Source organism: Sorex fumeus, unplaced genomic scaffold, assembly GCF_029834395.1.
Source record: "Sorex fumeus unplaced genomic scaffold, SorFum_2.1 ptg000010l, whole genome shotgun sequence".
Lineage (NCBI taxonomy): Eukaryota > Metazoa > Chordata > Mammalia > Eulipotyphla > Soricidae > Sorex > Sorex fumeus.
Genome location: NW_026606067.1, coordinates 4,543,141 through 4,560,580, shown reverse-complemented (window position 1 = coordinate 4,560,580; position 17,440 = coordinate 4,543,141). Strand labels below are relative to the sequence as shown.

Here is a 17,440-nt window from a genome sequence, read left to right as displayed (position 1 = left end):
AATGTATTAATGAAAGAGACAGATCTAACACATACTATTTTACTCTGCCCATGTCCCCAGTAAATGACACATGTTACAGCAAACCTTGGTAAAATTGTTATCAGAGAAAATTAATACTAGCTTGCAGAATGAAATAATTTTTCCTCCTTGGTTAATTGATTTTTGTATGTCAATGAGCATTTATCTTGGGGGACAGGGCCTTTACTGATCCTCTTAGGAGATGACCAGCATCTGCCAATCATGTTAAACTGCTGACTTTCACTCTGAAAATTATAAGATTGTTTCTCTGATTTCCTTCAAGAAGTGCTAAAGGATTAAATTTAAGTGATAGTATCTAATAAAATGGGATAATATAATAAGGATTTTTTCTGTAATCTAAGTGCTATCTTGCTATCTTATAAAGTATTTTTTATTATTTTTAAATAATATGGGCTGGAGCAATAGCACAGTGGGTAGGGCATTTGCCTTGCATGTGCAGCCAGCCTGGCGGACAGGTGTTCGATTCCTCAGCCCCTCTCGGAGAGCCGGGCAACTGAGAGTATCCTGCCCACAGAGCAAAGCCTGGCAAGCTACCCGTGACATATTCAATATGCCAATAACAGTAACAACAGGTCTCATAATTTGTTGTGAAATGTTACTGGTTCCCACATTAGCAAATCGATGAACAACAGGAGGACAGTGCTACAGTGCTAAATAATATATTTATAAAGTTAGGAATTCATTTTACTTGGTCTCATCGAATATGTTCTGGAAACCTTGAAATGAATAAAGATACCAAAATATAAGTATTCTAAAGATTCTTTAAATAACATTATAAAATGTCTGACCTAACAAAAATTGTTCTTCTTAATTTCTAGATAATTCTAAAGCACTGATTATATTTTTGGTATTTCTGATTATTGTAACATCAATTGCCCTGCTTGTTGTTCTCTATAAAATCTATGATCTTCATAAGAAAAGGTCCAGGTAAGCATTGATTTTAAAATGAAAAGTAATAACAGTAAAAATGATGTTAGTACCCATCAAAGACATAGATAACGGCAAAAATGTAAATTCAGAGAAGGCAGCATAAAATGCAGCTTATCACAGAGCTTTTGATCAAAGGCTTTTAGTAACATCTTTTTAATGTGGTTTTATCAGTCTATATTAAATATTCAAAATTCATTGATTTTTTAGGATTATCTTTAATAATCAAACGAGTCTAGACCCGTTCAGGGTGGTATGGCCATAGTGATAGCACAGTGGATAGGGCATTTGCTTTGCACGTGTCTGACCCGGGTTCAATTCCTCCACCCCTCCTGGAGAGGCAAGCTACCAAGAGTATCCTGCCCGCACAGCAGAGCCTGGCAAGCTCCCCGTGGCATATTCGATTTGCCAAAACAGTAACAACAAGTCTTACAATTAAGACGTTACTGGTGCTCACTTGAGCAAATCGATGAACAGTGCTACAGTGACAGGGATCTACTGATAGAGGTAAAGAAAAGAGAATTTATTTAAGGAAGAATATATAATTTTAAATCAGGAACAACTACATTTTATGAAAAATAATAGACTTAAATCATTAATTCCCTTATCTGAATTCAGCAATGATTCATTGTTTCCTCCACTTTTCCTTGACTTCCCTCCTGTCTCTACTTCTCTTCTATCCTTTTCTCCTCTATTTCTTTTCTCTCCTTCCTATCTTTAGCCCCATCTCTACTTCCTGCTCCTCTTTTCTCATCTCTTTTTTTTATCCACACCACCTCCATTCCCTTCTTACACTAATTTGATACACTAATTAGATATAAATTAAATCCCAGGTAAAGCCTATCTCTTTAAAATAAACAAACTTCCTTTCTTGTTTCCACAGTGATTTAGGTGAAATAATTGGTCTTGTTGACAAGGGTAAGTATGCATACTTTTACTTATGAATAAAAATGTGGAGGGGTCACATTTGATTTGATTCATTAAATTCAAATTCAGAATTTAAAATTTTGTCTGAATTTCCTCTATTAATTGACTCAGAGATAATACTATTTTTTAAAATTATTTAGTCAGAAATTTTCTATTAATTTTTCAGGTATATGAAATAGTCCGAAAATACATCAGTAATAGGCCAGAGGCTCTCTTTGTAAGATGTTTGAAGCTAATGAAGGAAGAGAGAAATATTAACAATACTACTCTAATTTGATAAATCTTACCTGGATATAAATAGGCTTATAGAAAGAGAAAACAGGAAACTGCAAAGGGTCTTCTAAGATTTTAGAGGGACGTAAGGCAGTAATAAAAAGAGTGAGGAAAGGACAATTGGAAAGTTCCCAATGTGAAGAGGCAGTAAGCTTCATTCTCAGTATGGAAAAGATGCTGACTCATTTCTAAACAAGACCCAAAATAGCAATGTGACTTAGTGGAGTAAAACAAATTCTTTCCTACCACCCAACTTTTATATTACTTCTTTAAATTTTTTAAAAGTGTGACCTTTGAACCAATAAGAGAAGATGCAATTAATGAAGTAGAAGCATATTGATAATAAAGAAAATGATTTGTTCCTTTTTATTACAAGGCAAGAGAAATTTCAGAACTCTGTCTTGTTCTAACTTGCCTTGAAGGAATACTCTATGGCAAGAGCAGGCACTGGGCCTATATGTGAAAACGTGTGGAGTGTTCTTTGGAACTCATCTCCAAGCTTTGCTTTCCTTTCTAGAATCTATCAATTTCAAATATGTGATTATATGATATCTCTTACTTGTTTGATAATGCTCCTCTCCAAACTATAAGCTTAGTAAATACATTTGGTTTTCTCTTCTCACTCTGCTTTAACACCAGTTTTCTTGATGAGTATGTAAAATTCAATAAGTAGCAATGGAAAACAAAATGGATGAGGTTAAATGTCATATGGTTGGGTTTTTTATTGGATGAGGGCAGAATGAAGAATACAGGCATCAAATGCAGAGGAGGTATTTTGCTTCTCCATTTCCAGAAGTTACAGCACACACGATGGCCTCACAGAAACATTTTAATTTGAAGTTGATAACAGTTGTTCTTTGGAGTATATTACATCTTACCCAAGCTCCATAGAGTCCCAATGATAGCCGTGAGTTCAGAAAGAATGAATATCAGAAACCACCAGCCATACACAAAATCAATTGTGCATGACCAATTTTATCATTGTGGTTGGACTGAAATTTTCCATAGTTAATAAGATTACTGTGCAATATTCATGAACATTTTTCTTCATTTGATTACTAGATGTTTTTAATAATTAGGAAAAACTAACCAGAATACTAAAAGAAATACCATCAGACATAGAGAGAATAGTGGAAGAAACACAACTTAACATGTGTGTTAGACTATCTTTTCTTATTTTTTTAAATTATTGTTTGTCAGGGGCTGGAGTGATAGATAGCACAGCTAGTAGGGCGTTTGCCTTGCACACGGCCAAGCCAGGTTCAATTCCTCTGTCCCTCTCAGAGAGTCCGGCAGGCTACCAAAAGTATCCTACCTGCAAGGCAGAGCTTGGCAAGCTCCCTGGGGCATATTTGATATGCCAAAAACAATAGCAAGTCTCACAGTGGAGACACTACTGGTGCCTGCTTGAGCAAATCAATGAACAGCGAACAACAACGGGATGACAGTGCTACAGTGCTATTGTTTGTCAGGATCCATGTATAATGATAGCTATTTATGGTGATGGTGTATTTATGTTATTTAGAAAGATACTTCACAAATATCAAGAAGCCATAATGTGTTTTTTACTTTGGAGGCATGATAAATAAATATGACTTGTTCATATCCGAGCTGAACAGATGAAAAATTACTGAGTTATGGGTTTAAGAATATTAAATCATATTCCCTCACTTATACATTTTCAGTGTTTTAAAATTGCTAAAATTAAAAATAGAAAAATTATAATATATATTCAAAAGTATGCTAATTGCCATAAAATGTCTCTGTCAAAGCAATATAAGTGTCCTTACAAGAAGGTGTTTGTTCTGGGATATTTTCTCTGAACACAGAAAATGAAGAAGGGTATCACAGGTAGTAAGAACAAAGTGTACTGATTTATGGAAACATGAAATTATTTGATGCACTTGAGAACAGCCATGCATACCGTTTGAAGCATGAAAGTGGTGAATAGGGTGGCTTGAGTAGTCAAGATGCGATTTTTAAGGGCTAATATAATACCTTAAATTTCACTGAAACTTTCTCTTTGAGCAATACACACCAAAGTGTTAAAGTTTTTAAAGAAAGTAAATTATATGCTTGTATTTTGTTTCAGATGAATATATAACAACTTAAAAGATGAATCAATATAGGGAAAGAGTGAGGTCATTGAAAGTTAGGAAGATATATGATATGATGAAAAGGAACTCCTAATACTGGACTGTGGCAGAATAGATGGAAGTTCCTGTAACCCATTGGATATAGGGCAGAGGGGACAATACTAAATAATGTGTATGTTTCACATTGAAATTACTTTATGAATCTTGCTCTCATTTACTGATATTTAAAATGACTTTCACATCAAATATCTTGATGAACTTATGTCAAGTGCTTAGGGGCTAAGTGGGAGAAAACTTTGAGTAATTCAGAAAGATTACTATTAATCCCAAAAGAGGACTGAAACACAGAATTTTAAAATATTGAGTTTATAGTGAATGTTCAAATATGAATGAGGCTGTCCAGATGGCATTCATTTGGGAAAAAAAAGAAGCCAGTGATTGAATCCAACATACAAATTTAATTGACTACCTATGACTATTTGAAAGAGATACTAATACTAAATCTAATGTTTAAAGATGAAAAGCTGATGACTGTGGAGCCAATTCATTCAGATGTCCTGTTGGAAACTTACAAAAGAAAGATCGCTGATGAAGGAAGACTTTTTCTAGAAGAATTTCAGGTGTGGTCTCTTCTTGCTGTGTTATAGAATTTTACTGTTTTTAAGGTGATTCCATTTTAAATGTATCATGCAGGGACTTGAGAAATAGCACAGAGAGCAGAATGCTTGCCTTGCATGTGGTGACCCAGTCTTGATCCCCAGAACCCTATACAGTCCCCCAGAGCTGCCCAAAGTGATCCCTGAGTAGAGACTGAAGTAAGCCCTGAGCACTACCAGGTAGCCCCCCCCAAAAAATGAACAAATAAATAATTGTATCATGTGAACTTATAGTTTATGGTTAAAAGAAAATTCTATTTTCTTGCCTCTGTCCATGACCCAAAGGATTATTGTGTCTTTCAGAGCATCCCACGAGTGTTCATCAAGTATCCTTGCAAGGATGCCCGGAAGCCCATTAATCAGAATAAAAACCGCTATGTTGATATCCTTCCTTGTAAGTACTCATCAAGGATAGAATTTCTTGTATTTAAATGATTATTCATTATTTGCTTATTTATATTTCTTTTCTTTGAACAGATGACTATAACCGGGTTGAACTCTCTGACATAAATGGAGATGCAGGGTCAACCTATATAAATGCCAGCTATATTGATGTGAGTATAAATGTATATGTATATGTACCAAGTTATCTTATACATTACACTTATACATTTATCATTTTGTCATCATTTGTTTTCATTTTCTGCTGTGTGTATTCCTTTCAGTTTCTTTGTCATGACAAAGCTTAACAAATGGTATTTAGAAATAGTTGGAAGTAAGCCTAGAATACTGCTATACAAACAACCAGCCACTTATATCTATAAGAATACTTATTGCATTTATTGTCTATTTCCATAGGATGTAATATAGAATTTTTCTTAACAAACAAAATGATACTAAAGATCAAAAATTTCTGATACCTATTATTTGATGCATATTAGATTAGTTGATACATAAATGTGTGTCTTGTCAGAATCTTATACTTACTTTACCAACTGAAGAGGTTAAAAAAATTGACAAATATTTCCTGTAAGAATCTAGATAATAAATATATATTTCATTTATTTATCATAAAACATTAGATAGCTATATTGTGATTATTAAAATAAACTCCTGTATTATTATACCATCTCTTATATTAATGTACCAACTCCTGCATTCATGTACATTAAATGAGGTTTAATAACTTTAAAAATAATTGTTTAATGAGTAATCTTTGCTCATTATTTTACAACTGATTTTAGTATATCTATCAGATAAATACCTAAGAATTTTTAGGTCAGGGTGTATGCATTTGCAATATTAAAATATAAAATGTAAAATTATAATGTTAAAAAACATTTAAACGTTTAAAAGAAAATTTTCCAGTAGGGTTTCTTCAACTTAGCATTCTGCTAGTGGTGTAGAATGTTTCTGCTGCCCCTATACAGACTTGACAAAAATGTAGCAATTAAAAGAAATTTGACAGTAGTTGACAAAGTGATGTCATACTACTGTGCACATTGACTTATAAGGTCACCACCATTTTTTTTTCATTAAAGAAAACAAGTTGTTTTGAGCTATACGACTATAAATTTTTAGAGGCATAAGGGCAATAGACAAATCATAATGATAGAAATATTAACTTACATAGAGGATTAGTTTCTAAGTGGACATAAAGAAGTACCACAAATCAGGTGTGTAAAAAAAACATACAGAAATGTATTCTTTCTCAGATCTGGAAGTGACACGTTCAATCAGCAAGCTGTTCATGCCAAGCTCCCTCTGGTCACTCTGGGGAACACCTCCCTTTGCTTGTCTCTATGTTCTATGGCACCTGGTAATCCTTGGCATGCCTTTGCTTGTTGATTTTTTTTTCTCCAGTCCATGCCCCACCATCACAATGTCCCCTTCTCTGAATACCCCCATATCACTGTGTTTCGTTTTTCTTACAGGGACATAGGCCTTTGATTTTAGAGCCCAGACTCATTCAGTATGGCCACTTGTTAACAAATTATTGCTCTTATTTTCAGATAAGGTCATGTTCTCAGATTCTAAGTGATCATAAGATTCCAGGAGGAACACTAATCAATCCACTATATGCAATTGCTATAAAAGAGCAAAGTAATTTGCAAATATATTTCACTTGGATCATTCATGACACAATCATCCACGTCTATATCTTAATTATTCATAAAATTTTTGAGAGATATACAAATGAGTTTGGAGCAAAATTCCTAACATTCTTGATTATGATGTTGATCACATTTTTTTTTTTTAAAAAATTGACTCTGTTTTAATTTTTTAAAACAGGGTTTACTCCTGTCTCTGTGCTCAGGGATTACCTCTAGCAGTGTTCAGGGAACCATATGTGGTGGCAGTGCTCAAATTTGAGTCAGCCACATGCAAGGCAAGTGCCCTGCCAACTGTAATGTATCTCCAAATAAATAAGAATTCATTACATAGTTTCTATTTATCAGTCATATTGAAGTAATTTAAATATTTAAATTTAATTAAATCTCATATCTCAATGAGGTATCAACATTTTGTAGGAAGAAACAGTCAGGGTTTTGTTCTTTTTATCCCTCAAGCACTTTGACTCTAGAGCTGACGCTCTGACTTATGTAACATCTTCTCTACCATAAACTTTTTTGAGCTGCTTAATATGTCCTTGCTTAAGATTGCACCTGGAAATTCTATCCTAAGTAACAAATGTCTTCCCTGACATGAACCTTGATGCGTCTTCCTTTCCCTGTCCTTTTTCATATGGTTTTCAAAAGGCTGAGTTATAATGTTAGTACTGAGAGGTCACAGTTGTAAAACAGTGATGGGTGCCTTGTCCTAATTTTGACCTTTATTTTAACTGATTCTGCAGGTGACTTCTGTAGATATTCACAAATACATTGAGCAAGTATCATTAATTATTAATAATCATCAGGAATACATTTTATTTTTGTGTAGTGTATTTTCTAAAGGATAATTTATACTTCAAAAATAAAGCAAATGCACACACTTTATAAGATTATTTAAGCATCTTGAGAATTTCTAGAAAACAAATAACCTGTATTTTTTTCTTCAAACACAAATAATAATTGTAACCAAAAAGTACATCTCTATTTATTCAATAGAGTTGACAGTCTCAATTTGTGCCTTCAGCTTGGTTCTTGACATAGTGTAGCCTCTCAAGAAATACTTTTCGAATAAATAAGTTTATGAATAATTTCACATCATGATAGAGAAGTTTCAGGAAGTCGCTGAAATTAAACATGAATTCTTGTTGCCCATTTGAGTAAGATTGATCTCGCAGCACACGTTTTCTTTCTGTCTCTGTCTCTCTTTCTCAAGAAGTACACTAGGACAAATTTCAGGAACATAAAACAACATTAGAAAAAACAAGTGTAATATCTGTCTCTGCACTTGGTTCTGTTTCTTTATTGGGGTTGGGGTTGGGGAGAGTTGTTTGTTTTTGTTTCATTTGCTCTGGAGAAAGCAAATACTGTAAGCAATGGAAATTGTGCATCTCATTTAAAATGGAAGAAAAGGAGCTTGGGAGGGTTGGAGGGAGATAAAGAGCCTCTGGGCTGAGCAGCAATATTCAAGCCCTGGGTGGTGATGTGGTTTGGTGGTAGAGTATATGCTTTGCATGTGTTCAGTGTCCAGAACTGAGTCAGCAGTGGGGGAATGGTATTCTTGATTTAAGTTAAACAGGAGAAATGTGTGGATAATCTCAGAATGAACTATTGAAAGAAATTGAATAAAGATTCTCAAAGTAAATGACTGGAAAGGTTATTAAAACTGTGCAGGTGGTATTTTAAGGGTTGATGGGATAAAACAGAGAGGATTTCCTGGCTTACTCTTGAAGATAACTGTTCCATTCCAGTTAAGGAGTTTTAGCCTTTTTTTTAAAAAAATTATTTGGTGTTTATAACACTCAGAAAAGTTTTGTGTGGTATTTTCAAATACTAATATGACTGGCAGAATTTAATATTCCACTCAAGACTTAGTCTCTTATAATTTGAAAATGTCCAGGGGAAACCCATGATCAAGAAATTGAGATCTGGAACTGAAAAGATAGTAAAGGGTGAAGGTCTTATATGCAGCCGACCCTGGTTTGCTTCCTCTCACTGTATTTGGTTCACTGAGCACCACCAGGAGCAATCTGAGTACAGATCGAAGAGTAAGCTCCCAGCATACCAGAGTAGCCCAAAGGGAAAAACAAAAAAAGAAATAGAGAATCTAAATTAAATTCTCTGACTTCCAATTTCCTGTGTCTCTAACAAAGAGTATCTTTTTGTGTGTTTTGAATAGGGTTTCAAGGAACCACGGAAGTACATTGCTGCACAAGGTAACTTTGATTGTCCAATTTTCTTTTTGAAAGATTGTTCTATGCTACCTTAAGAACTTACTTCTTAGCAATTTATATTTGTTCACTTTCTAGGTCCCAGGGATGAAACTGTGGATGATTTCTGGAGGATGATCTGGGAGCAGAAAGCCACAGTGATTGTCATGGTCACTAGATGTGAAGAAGGAAATAGGGTATGCATTAAAAAATTCATAGGCTGAAGGCAAAGGGGGGTAGGTTGGGAAAAAGAGGGGTAAGTTATATTTTAAAAAGTCACGTATATATGCTTGATAATTAAAATTGGTAAATATCTATTAATACTCAATGCAATGCTTATGCAAATTTTTACACATGCAGGGAATGAAAATGTTTGTATATATAAATATATGTGTAAATTAATAAAATGTAAATGTTTCTGTTTAATTGGTACTTTTGAATCTCATTCCTTTTTTTGTGTTACTGGATTTTGGGCCCCACTGGCAGTGCTCAGGGCTTTCCACTCAGGAATCACTTCTGGTGAGCTCAGGGAACCATACTGGGTGCTTGGCATTGTACTCGGTTTGGCTATGTGCAAGGCAAGTGTCCTACCCACCGTACTATTGCTCCAGTCCTGAGTTTCATTTCTTTGAGGTATTATTTTCATTAGTATGTTTCTATGTATTCACTTCACAAGTAATTATGAAGTCATAAAACAAACTGACCTCAGGCAGGCAGGTGGCAACTTGTGGGATGTGACTTTAGGAACCCTAAAAGCATCCTCTCTACTCTTCAACCCAATTTGCTTCATGCAAACATATCATTTCTGCTAAGCACTGAGCACATGCTCCTTTACTATGAGCTAAGCATGAGACTGCCCGCCTCTACTAATGGCATGAAGGATATCCTTCAGATTGCCTTCACAGGACCTGAAATCTGTTTCAAGCATCACACCTTTAACTGAATAGGTACTTAGAAAAGAATATAGAAATTTTTCAGAAATTCGGGTGGATATTTTTTGTCTTTTGGCCTTTTTTATTGCTTTTTGTTTTGGAGCTGCAATTGGTATTTCTAAGGGCTTATTCCTGGCTTTGCACTCAGGGATCACTCTTGGCAGGACTTTGGAACCTTATGGGGTTGCCTGGGATAGTTGGATTCGAGGCATGTGCCCTTCAGCTCATGTTTTTTAAAAAGAATATACCATTCTGGTCACTTTTTTTAAAAAAAAAGAATATCTAATAAAGTAATTTAAGTGAAATCGAAATTCTTACATGATTTTTGAAAAATGCAGAATAAGTGTGCAGAATACTGGCCATCCATGGAAGAGGGAACCCGGAATTATGGAGATGTTGTTGTCAAGGTCCTCAATTGCAAGAGATGTCCAGATTACATCATACAGAAGATGAACATTACAAATGTGAGTTTACTTTATTACTTATTTTTTACTCGTATACTTTAAAAATCATTATAGATATTAAGTAGCACTGTAGCATTGTCCTTCCGTTGTTCATCCATTTGCTTGAGCAGGCACCAGTAATGTCTTCATTGTGAGACTTGTTGTTACTGTTTTTGGCATGTTGAATACGCCACAGGGAGCTCGCCAGGCTCTGTCGTGTGGGCAGGATGCTCTCTGTAGCTTGCTGGGCTCTGCAAGAGGGATGGAGGAATCGAACCTGGGTTGGCCATGTACAAGGCAAACACCTTAGCCGCTGTGCTATCTATCCAGTCCATAGATATTAAGTATCAAAAATTAATATTAAAAGTAGGTTTATTACTTGTGATCTGGAGAAGAAAAACATGGATTTGAACAACAAAGAAATTTGTTATGTCACTAGTGAAAACAGTTTATTACAAACAAATAACATTGAAAGTGTTTATAGTGTACTTACCATTATATGTAAATAAAAGAACTAATTAAAAGTGTTCAGAACTTAGGAGATAGTGCAGAGGATAGCAGTGCAGCATTAATAGAATCCCAGTCCTGAGCATGACATGATGTATCCCTGGAAGCCAGTTAGGGAAGCTTGGGTGGCCCAGGACCTTTCAGAACAGAGAAATGTTTGGGTCTTTGCATTGAAATGCTGATCCACATGGCCAAGATTCTTACGGTCATTTGCTCTGAACTCTGCTTAGGAGATCCAAAGGGAAAAGATATTTTCAATATTTCTTAATCTGTTGAATGAATGTCAAAAAGTTTCCATCCTCAATGAATGTATTACCATGATGAAAATAAGATGTACAGATGGCATAGTGACAGTGATAAGAAGTATAAAACTCTAAAGAAAACATGTTTAGTTAAGCCAAAATAAAATCGCTATGGTTAAAATGAAGAAGTTAATACATACAATTTCTTGCATGTAATGTGACCAGATTTGGCACGTTTATAAATACAGAAAGTTGGTTGAGATTGTTCAGAACCAATAAAGGTAGAGTGGTACTAAAGGTGACTATCCATATGAGTTAGGAACTTATTTACAATGCACTTTAATTAGGCGATGGTGATTATTTTACAATTAAGTGAGCACAATGAAATAATTTCCAAGATAAATGAAAATAATGAGTGGTATATGAAAGAAATCAATCTGTTAGGAAACAAATCTGTTTATAAATAGGTTTGGAATTCTCTCTGAATTTGGAGCAATAACACGTTGGTAGGGCATTTGCCTTGTGCATGGCCAGCCGGGCTGAGCTGGATTCGATTCCTCCACCCCTCTCGGAGAGCCTGGCAAGCTACCAAGAGTATCTTGCCTTCACGGCAAAGACTGGCAAGCTACCCGTGATGTATTTGATATGTGATATGCCAAACACAGTAACAAGTCTCACAACGGAGACGTTACTGGGCCCACTTGAGCAAATTGATGAACAACGGGAGGACAGTGGTACAGAACATTTTTCAGCAATCTAAATAGTATTTTCATGTATATGATCCAGATACTTTTTATGCAGGAAAAAAAAAACAGCAACCCCAACATCACCTATTCTACAATTTTTCCTAAACCATCTAAAGCTCCCACATTAATGTTGATTATTTGTTTTCCCAAAAAGGTCTGTAAAAAAATCACTTATAGCTCATAAAGTAGCAATAAACCGTAAAGAATCTGATTCCAGAGATAAGAGTGATAGGCAATGGTCACTCCTAATCTGGCCATATTGACCAGTCTGAGATAATTACAGCCAACCAAATTTTGTAGTTTCTTCTATTTTCTAAATGTAGGTAGAATTCTTTTATTTTTATTTACTTACTTATTTTAATGAAACAGGATATTTTTATTTACACTTATTTACATGTGAGGAGTGAGAAAGAGAGAAGGGAATGTTTATGAGAGAACACAGACCTTTCTAGAATGGAAATAAACCAGAAACCAGACAGAGAGACAAGTAAGCAAGTTATGTGTTCAAGGGAGCATGCAGACTTGAAGAGTAAGCCTGATTCTCTTAAAAAACAAGCCAAGGAATTTTGAATTATGCAGCGTCTGATGGTTATCTTCAGATCAGAACTAAATGAGCTTTAATCTCAAACTGACTTTGTTCAATTCTCTCTCAAGAGTTACAATCAACATTTTTCCTATAAGATAGCTTTGCAGGTATCCTGTCAATCAAATAAATCAGAATCACTTCCCATCACAAATAATTCTGTTTGCTCTCCTATCATTCAGAAGTATCTCAAACAATTGTGGAAACCCCCTCAACTTTCTCTCTTCTCACCTCTATGCATTGTCTCTGTGTGTTTGCTAGCTTGCTTGGTTTGGACCGGTAGCATGCAAGCTCAGAGCCATTGCAATCTCAATAGCCATGTTTGGCTTTTAACTCTGACCAATGCTTATTCACCAGTTATTGCAGGTAAATCCTGCGGAGCATCTCCATTGCTCATTATTAATTGGAAGGGGGAATTGCCATTGTGAATGAAATAACTTGAAGGAAGAATTTGGGGTATGAAAAATCTCAAAATAAATATGGTATCTTGACTAGAAAAAAGAAAAAACAAATGGAAGGGAGGTGACGCACATTCAGTTCACCAGCTGGCCGGACCATGGAGTGCCCGATGATCCTCACCTGCTCCTCAAACTGCGCCGGCGAGTTAATGCTTTCAGCAACTTCTTCAGCGGCCCCATCGTGGTACATTGCAGGTAAGTGAGCTTAAACAGGAAGTACTGAACTCATTCCTGCCCTGGATCCATGAGTTATGATACTCCTCCTCTCCTGGAAAGTTACTATTTGAGGAAGCAAACTATGAAGTGAATAGAATTTTTCCCCCCTTTCCCTGCTTTTCCATACATTCCTATGCCATTCATGCCTCCACTCTTTCATTTGTTTCTTCAGTGCTGGTGTTGGACGCACAGGGACCTATATTGGAATTGATGCCATGCTAGAAAAACTGGAGGCAGAGAATGAAGTGGATGTTTATGGCTATGTTGTTAAGCTGAGGCAGCAGAGATGTCTGATGGTTCAAGTGGAGGTATGTTCAAACCTTTAGTCACTGTGCAGTCTGATGAAGCTTTTTGGGGTGGGAGTAGTTATATTTCAAAGAAATTTGAAGTTTTCCATGCTTCAAACAGTATGCAAAATAACTGTCTTTTAGTTTTCTGAAAATAAAATTATGTGGAGAACAATAGGCATATAAGGAATGTTCACATCACTGATGATGAGAGAAATGCAAATCAAAATGGCAGTGAGTTATTATCTCACACCAGTGAGTGTCCTATTTAAAAATGCTGGTGCTGGTACAATGTGGTGAAAAAGGAACTCTTACTCACTGCTGGTGGGAGTGTTGCTTAGTTAAACCTCTCTGGGAAATGATTAGAACATTAGTCAACAATTAAGAATAGAGCATTCATATGACCCTATAATTTTATTCCTGGGTAACTATACCAAGAACACAAGATATTAATCCAAAAAGATATATGCACACCTAGGATCACCAATGCATTATTTATTAAAGACACAATCTGAAAACAGACTAGCTACTCAACAACAGAGAAGTGGATCAAGAAATTGTGGTATATATACCACATGGAATTCTATTCAGCTATAAGAAAAAATGAAATCTTAAAGTTTTTTATAACTTGAACACTAAGTGAAGTGAGTCAGAAAGAAAAAGACAAAAAGATGTTCTCACTCATATGTGTTGTACCAATAAACAAAGCAAAGGATTATGTGTTCAACATGGAGACACACCAAGATATGGCCAACAGAACTGGGACCCCTGGATGCCAAGGGATCAGGAGGGAGGGAAGGAATTTTGGCATTCTTACAGTGATCATGGTGTAGTAGTACTGCAAGTATAAAACAATGAAATCAATGTTACATGAATAAAGTAAGTAAATAAATAAGAAATATTTTTTAAAATTAATACTCTTTACACATATTAGAATGGAAGAGATATACAAATGCTGAAACCCAATTTGGTGACTTTTTATGAGATTAAAATTGGGTGGCTTCTTTAATTGTTTTCAGTGGGCCATGCCTGGCAGTGCTCAAGGCTTACTTCTGATTATGTGCTCAAGGATAAATCCGTGGTGGTAGGGGTCAAATCTAAGTCACCCATGTGCAAAGCAGATGCCCTACCACTGTACTATCTCTCTAGTCCCATATGATTAAAACTAGGGAGAATCTAGTTTAGTGGTCAAATCCTGTACTCATCTTTAATATTGGGAACAGTAGCAAGGTTTTCAGTTTTGCTTAAGTAATATGTAAAAATGGAGATAATGCATTACCCTGGATATAGACTTGTAAATGTGTACAATCAGAAACATACACAATAATGTTCACTGCACTCAGCATTGTCAGAATAAAAAAAAATTGGAAACACTAATTCATATCAGTAGAAAAATAGACAAACAAGACAGAGATGTATATGCTCTTTTTGCAACAGACACTGCTTAAAAGAATGATGTAGTCATGTATATCTAAGCAATTATATTCTCAGATAACAAAGAGTGAGTAAACTCTTCTTTCAGTTATATGTGGTGAATAAACTCACCAAATAAAACAGAATACTATTTGCATAATTTTTAAGAAATGGCTAAGGTATAGAATGTTTTAGATACATACAGTGTCAATGTATAAAAACAGATTTAAAATTTTTTAATTGAATCACTATGAAATACAGTTACAAAGCTTTCATGTTTGAGTTTCAGTCATACAATGATCTAACATACATCCCTCCACCAGTGCACATTTTCTGCCAGCAATGTCCCCAATATCTGCCCCCCTCTATCCCTCATCCAAACCCTCCCCGTGCCTCTATGGCAGACAGTTTCCTCCAAACTTTCTCTCTCTCTCTACTTGGGGACATAATGGTTTGTAATACAGATACTAAGAGGCTAAAACACATTTTTTAAAATAGAATTTTTGTTTTTTTAATTTTTTTCTTAAATTTTTATTAGCGAAACACCATGAGGTACAGTTGTAGACTTACAAATTTTTGTGCTTGGGTTTCAGTTATACAATAATCAAATACCCATCCCTCCACCAGTGCCCATTCTCCACCGCTACCAGTCCCAGTATACCTCCCACCCCCCATCCCCCCATCCCACCCTACCCCTGTGGCAGGGCATTCCCTTTTGTTATCTCTCTCCTTTTGAGTGCTGTGGTTTGCAAAAGAGACATTGAGTGGCAATCTTGTTCGGTCTATAGTCTACTCTCATCACTCATTTCCTATCCTGAGAGGAACCTCCCAACACCCTTTATTTGGTGCTCCCTTCTCTATCTGAGCTGCCTTAAAAAAGAATTTTTAATGATGATAATAAGCCCAAGCATGGTTATAACACTTTAAATAAAAGAAGATTAAATTCCCCACTCAAAATAATGTTACACAAAAGAGAGGAATTATCTTTTGTGAAAAAAAAATAGTGAAATTACATAGCCAAACTTAAGGGAACAGATATAGTAGTAAAAGATATTTTAACTTTATCAGAAATATGGCCTTTAATAGAGAGTGACACCAAATATGACTCAAAAACTAGGAGTCATTAAATGAATTTTTAAATACATTTTTTGAAAAGTCCTAGAAAACTTTTTAGAATTGAATTATTTGTAATATGTCCTTGTTTTGTAAATCCCAGAGCTTGTATGACATGTTTTGCAATTTAACACAGCGTTTCTCCACTTTTATCTGATCATAGTCCCCACTGACCTGTTTTCTTTCTTGAACTCCTTGTTTTACCCTTTGGTCCCTACTCTCATGTCATAGCTCCCTTTTTACATGGTTTTAAGTTGTGGCCCCCATGGAATAGACAAAAGGCCCACAGAGGTTCTGAAATACTAATTTTATAAAATTATTTTTAGTAAGCTAAGTTTTTAAAATTAAAGAGCCATGATTTATCAAGTTATGGATAGCTGTGTTTTAGGTGTACAATAATTCAACGTTAGTCCCCCCATCAGTGTCAGCTTCCCTCCATCAGATTTCCCCTACACTTCAACCCCAACTCCACCCCCGTCTGTCAATTTGACAGGCACATTACAAAGTTTCAGTGGTTGTCGCTTAGATTTCATGTTTTCAGAATTGTCGAATCAGATTTTTGGACATATGGCTATAGCCCTCACTCATATCAGTGGTGTTACTGAAGCCCTCATGTCTTCTTTCCACTTTGGTTTCTTTCCTTCTCTGTCAGTCTCCTCTCTAAACACTGGGGTCAAGGATTATCAACACATACCCCTTTTACTACAATACATTTCCTCATCCAGAGAAAAACTATTTTAATATGTTAGTAATTTTACTTATTGATCAAAAGAATCATTGAAAGGAGTTGTATTTTTTAAAAAATAGATAAAATATATAGTAATAATAAAAGTCATGTACTACCCAGTAGATACCTTGATTACTTACTTTGCTCTTTTGCTTTTCTGGAAAGATAATCTGAGATAGAATTTGCTCATATTCAAAAAAGTAAGAGAACCAAATTTCAGGATATTTAAATGTGATAGGTACTTTAATTTGCCACATACTGTCCTAAATATGAGCAAAATTAGGAAAATACATCATTATTTAAATGTTTTATACAACTATAGATTGTGCTAAAATATGTTTTATGTAATTTTACATAAATTGTGTCAAATATTTGTATTTACATTGTGTTAACTATATATTTTCCCTTGAAATTATAGGCACAGTATATCTTGATTCATCAGGCCTTGGTGGAGTACAATCAGTTTGGGGAAACGGAAGTGAGCTTGTCTGAATTGCATTCATATTTGTATAACACCAAGAAAAGAGACCCTCCCAGTGATCCATCTCCTCTGGAAGCTGAATTTCAGGTAACAGTCATGGTAGCAATAATAATTAG

General features: G+C 35.3%; 1 protein-coding gene across 4 annotated transcripts in view; it reads left to right on the top strand.

The window, feature by feature from the left end:
* PTPRC (protein tyrosine phosphatase receptor type C) overlaps window positions 1–17,440 on the top strand; it is a 129,640-nt gene that overhangs the window by 93,845 nt on the left and 18,355 nt on the right. For all 4 annotated transcript variants that reach the window (XR_008791950.1, XM_056110691.1, XM_056110690.1 and 1 more), the window contains 11 exons: window positions 858–966; window positions 1,850–1,884; window positions 4,779–4,882; window positions 5,222–5,312; window positions 5,396–5,472; window positions 9,146–9,182; window positions 9,276–9,373; window positions 10,447–10,572; window positions 13,125–13,282; window positions 13,476–13,611; window positions 17,262–17,411. Coding sequence is in view for 3 of the 4 variants with exons in the window: in XM_056110691.1 (XP_055966666.1) it covers window positions 858–966; window positions 1,850–1,884; window positions 4,779–4,882; window positions 5,222–5,312; window positions 5,396–5,472; window positions 9,146–9,182; window positions 9,276–9,373; window positions 10,447–10,572; window positions 13,125–13,282; window positions 13,476–13,611; window positions 17,262–17,411 (1,121 nt within the window). In the remaining variant the exon portion in view is untranslated. The remainder of the gene's footprint in view (window positions 1–857; window positions 967–1,849; window positions 1,885–4,778; window positions 4,883–5,221; window positions 5,313–5,395; window positions 5,473–9,145; window positions 9,183–9,275; window positions 9,374–10,446; window positions 10,573–13,124; window positions 13,283–13,475; window positions 13,612–17,261; window positions 17,412–17,440) is intronic.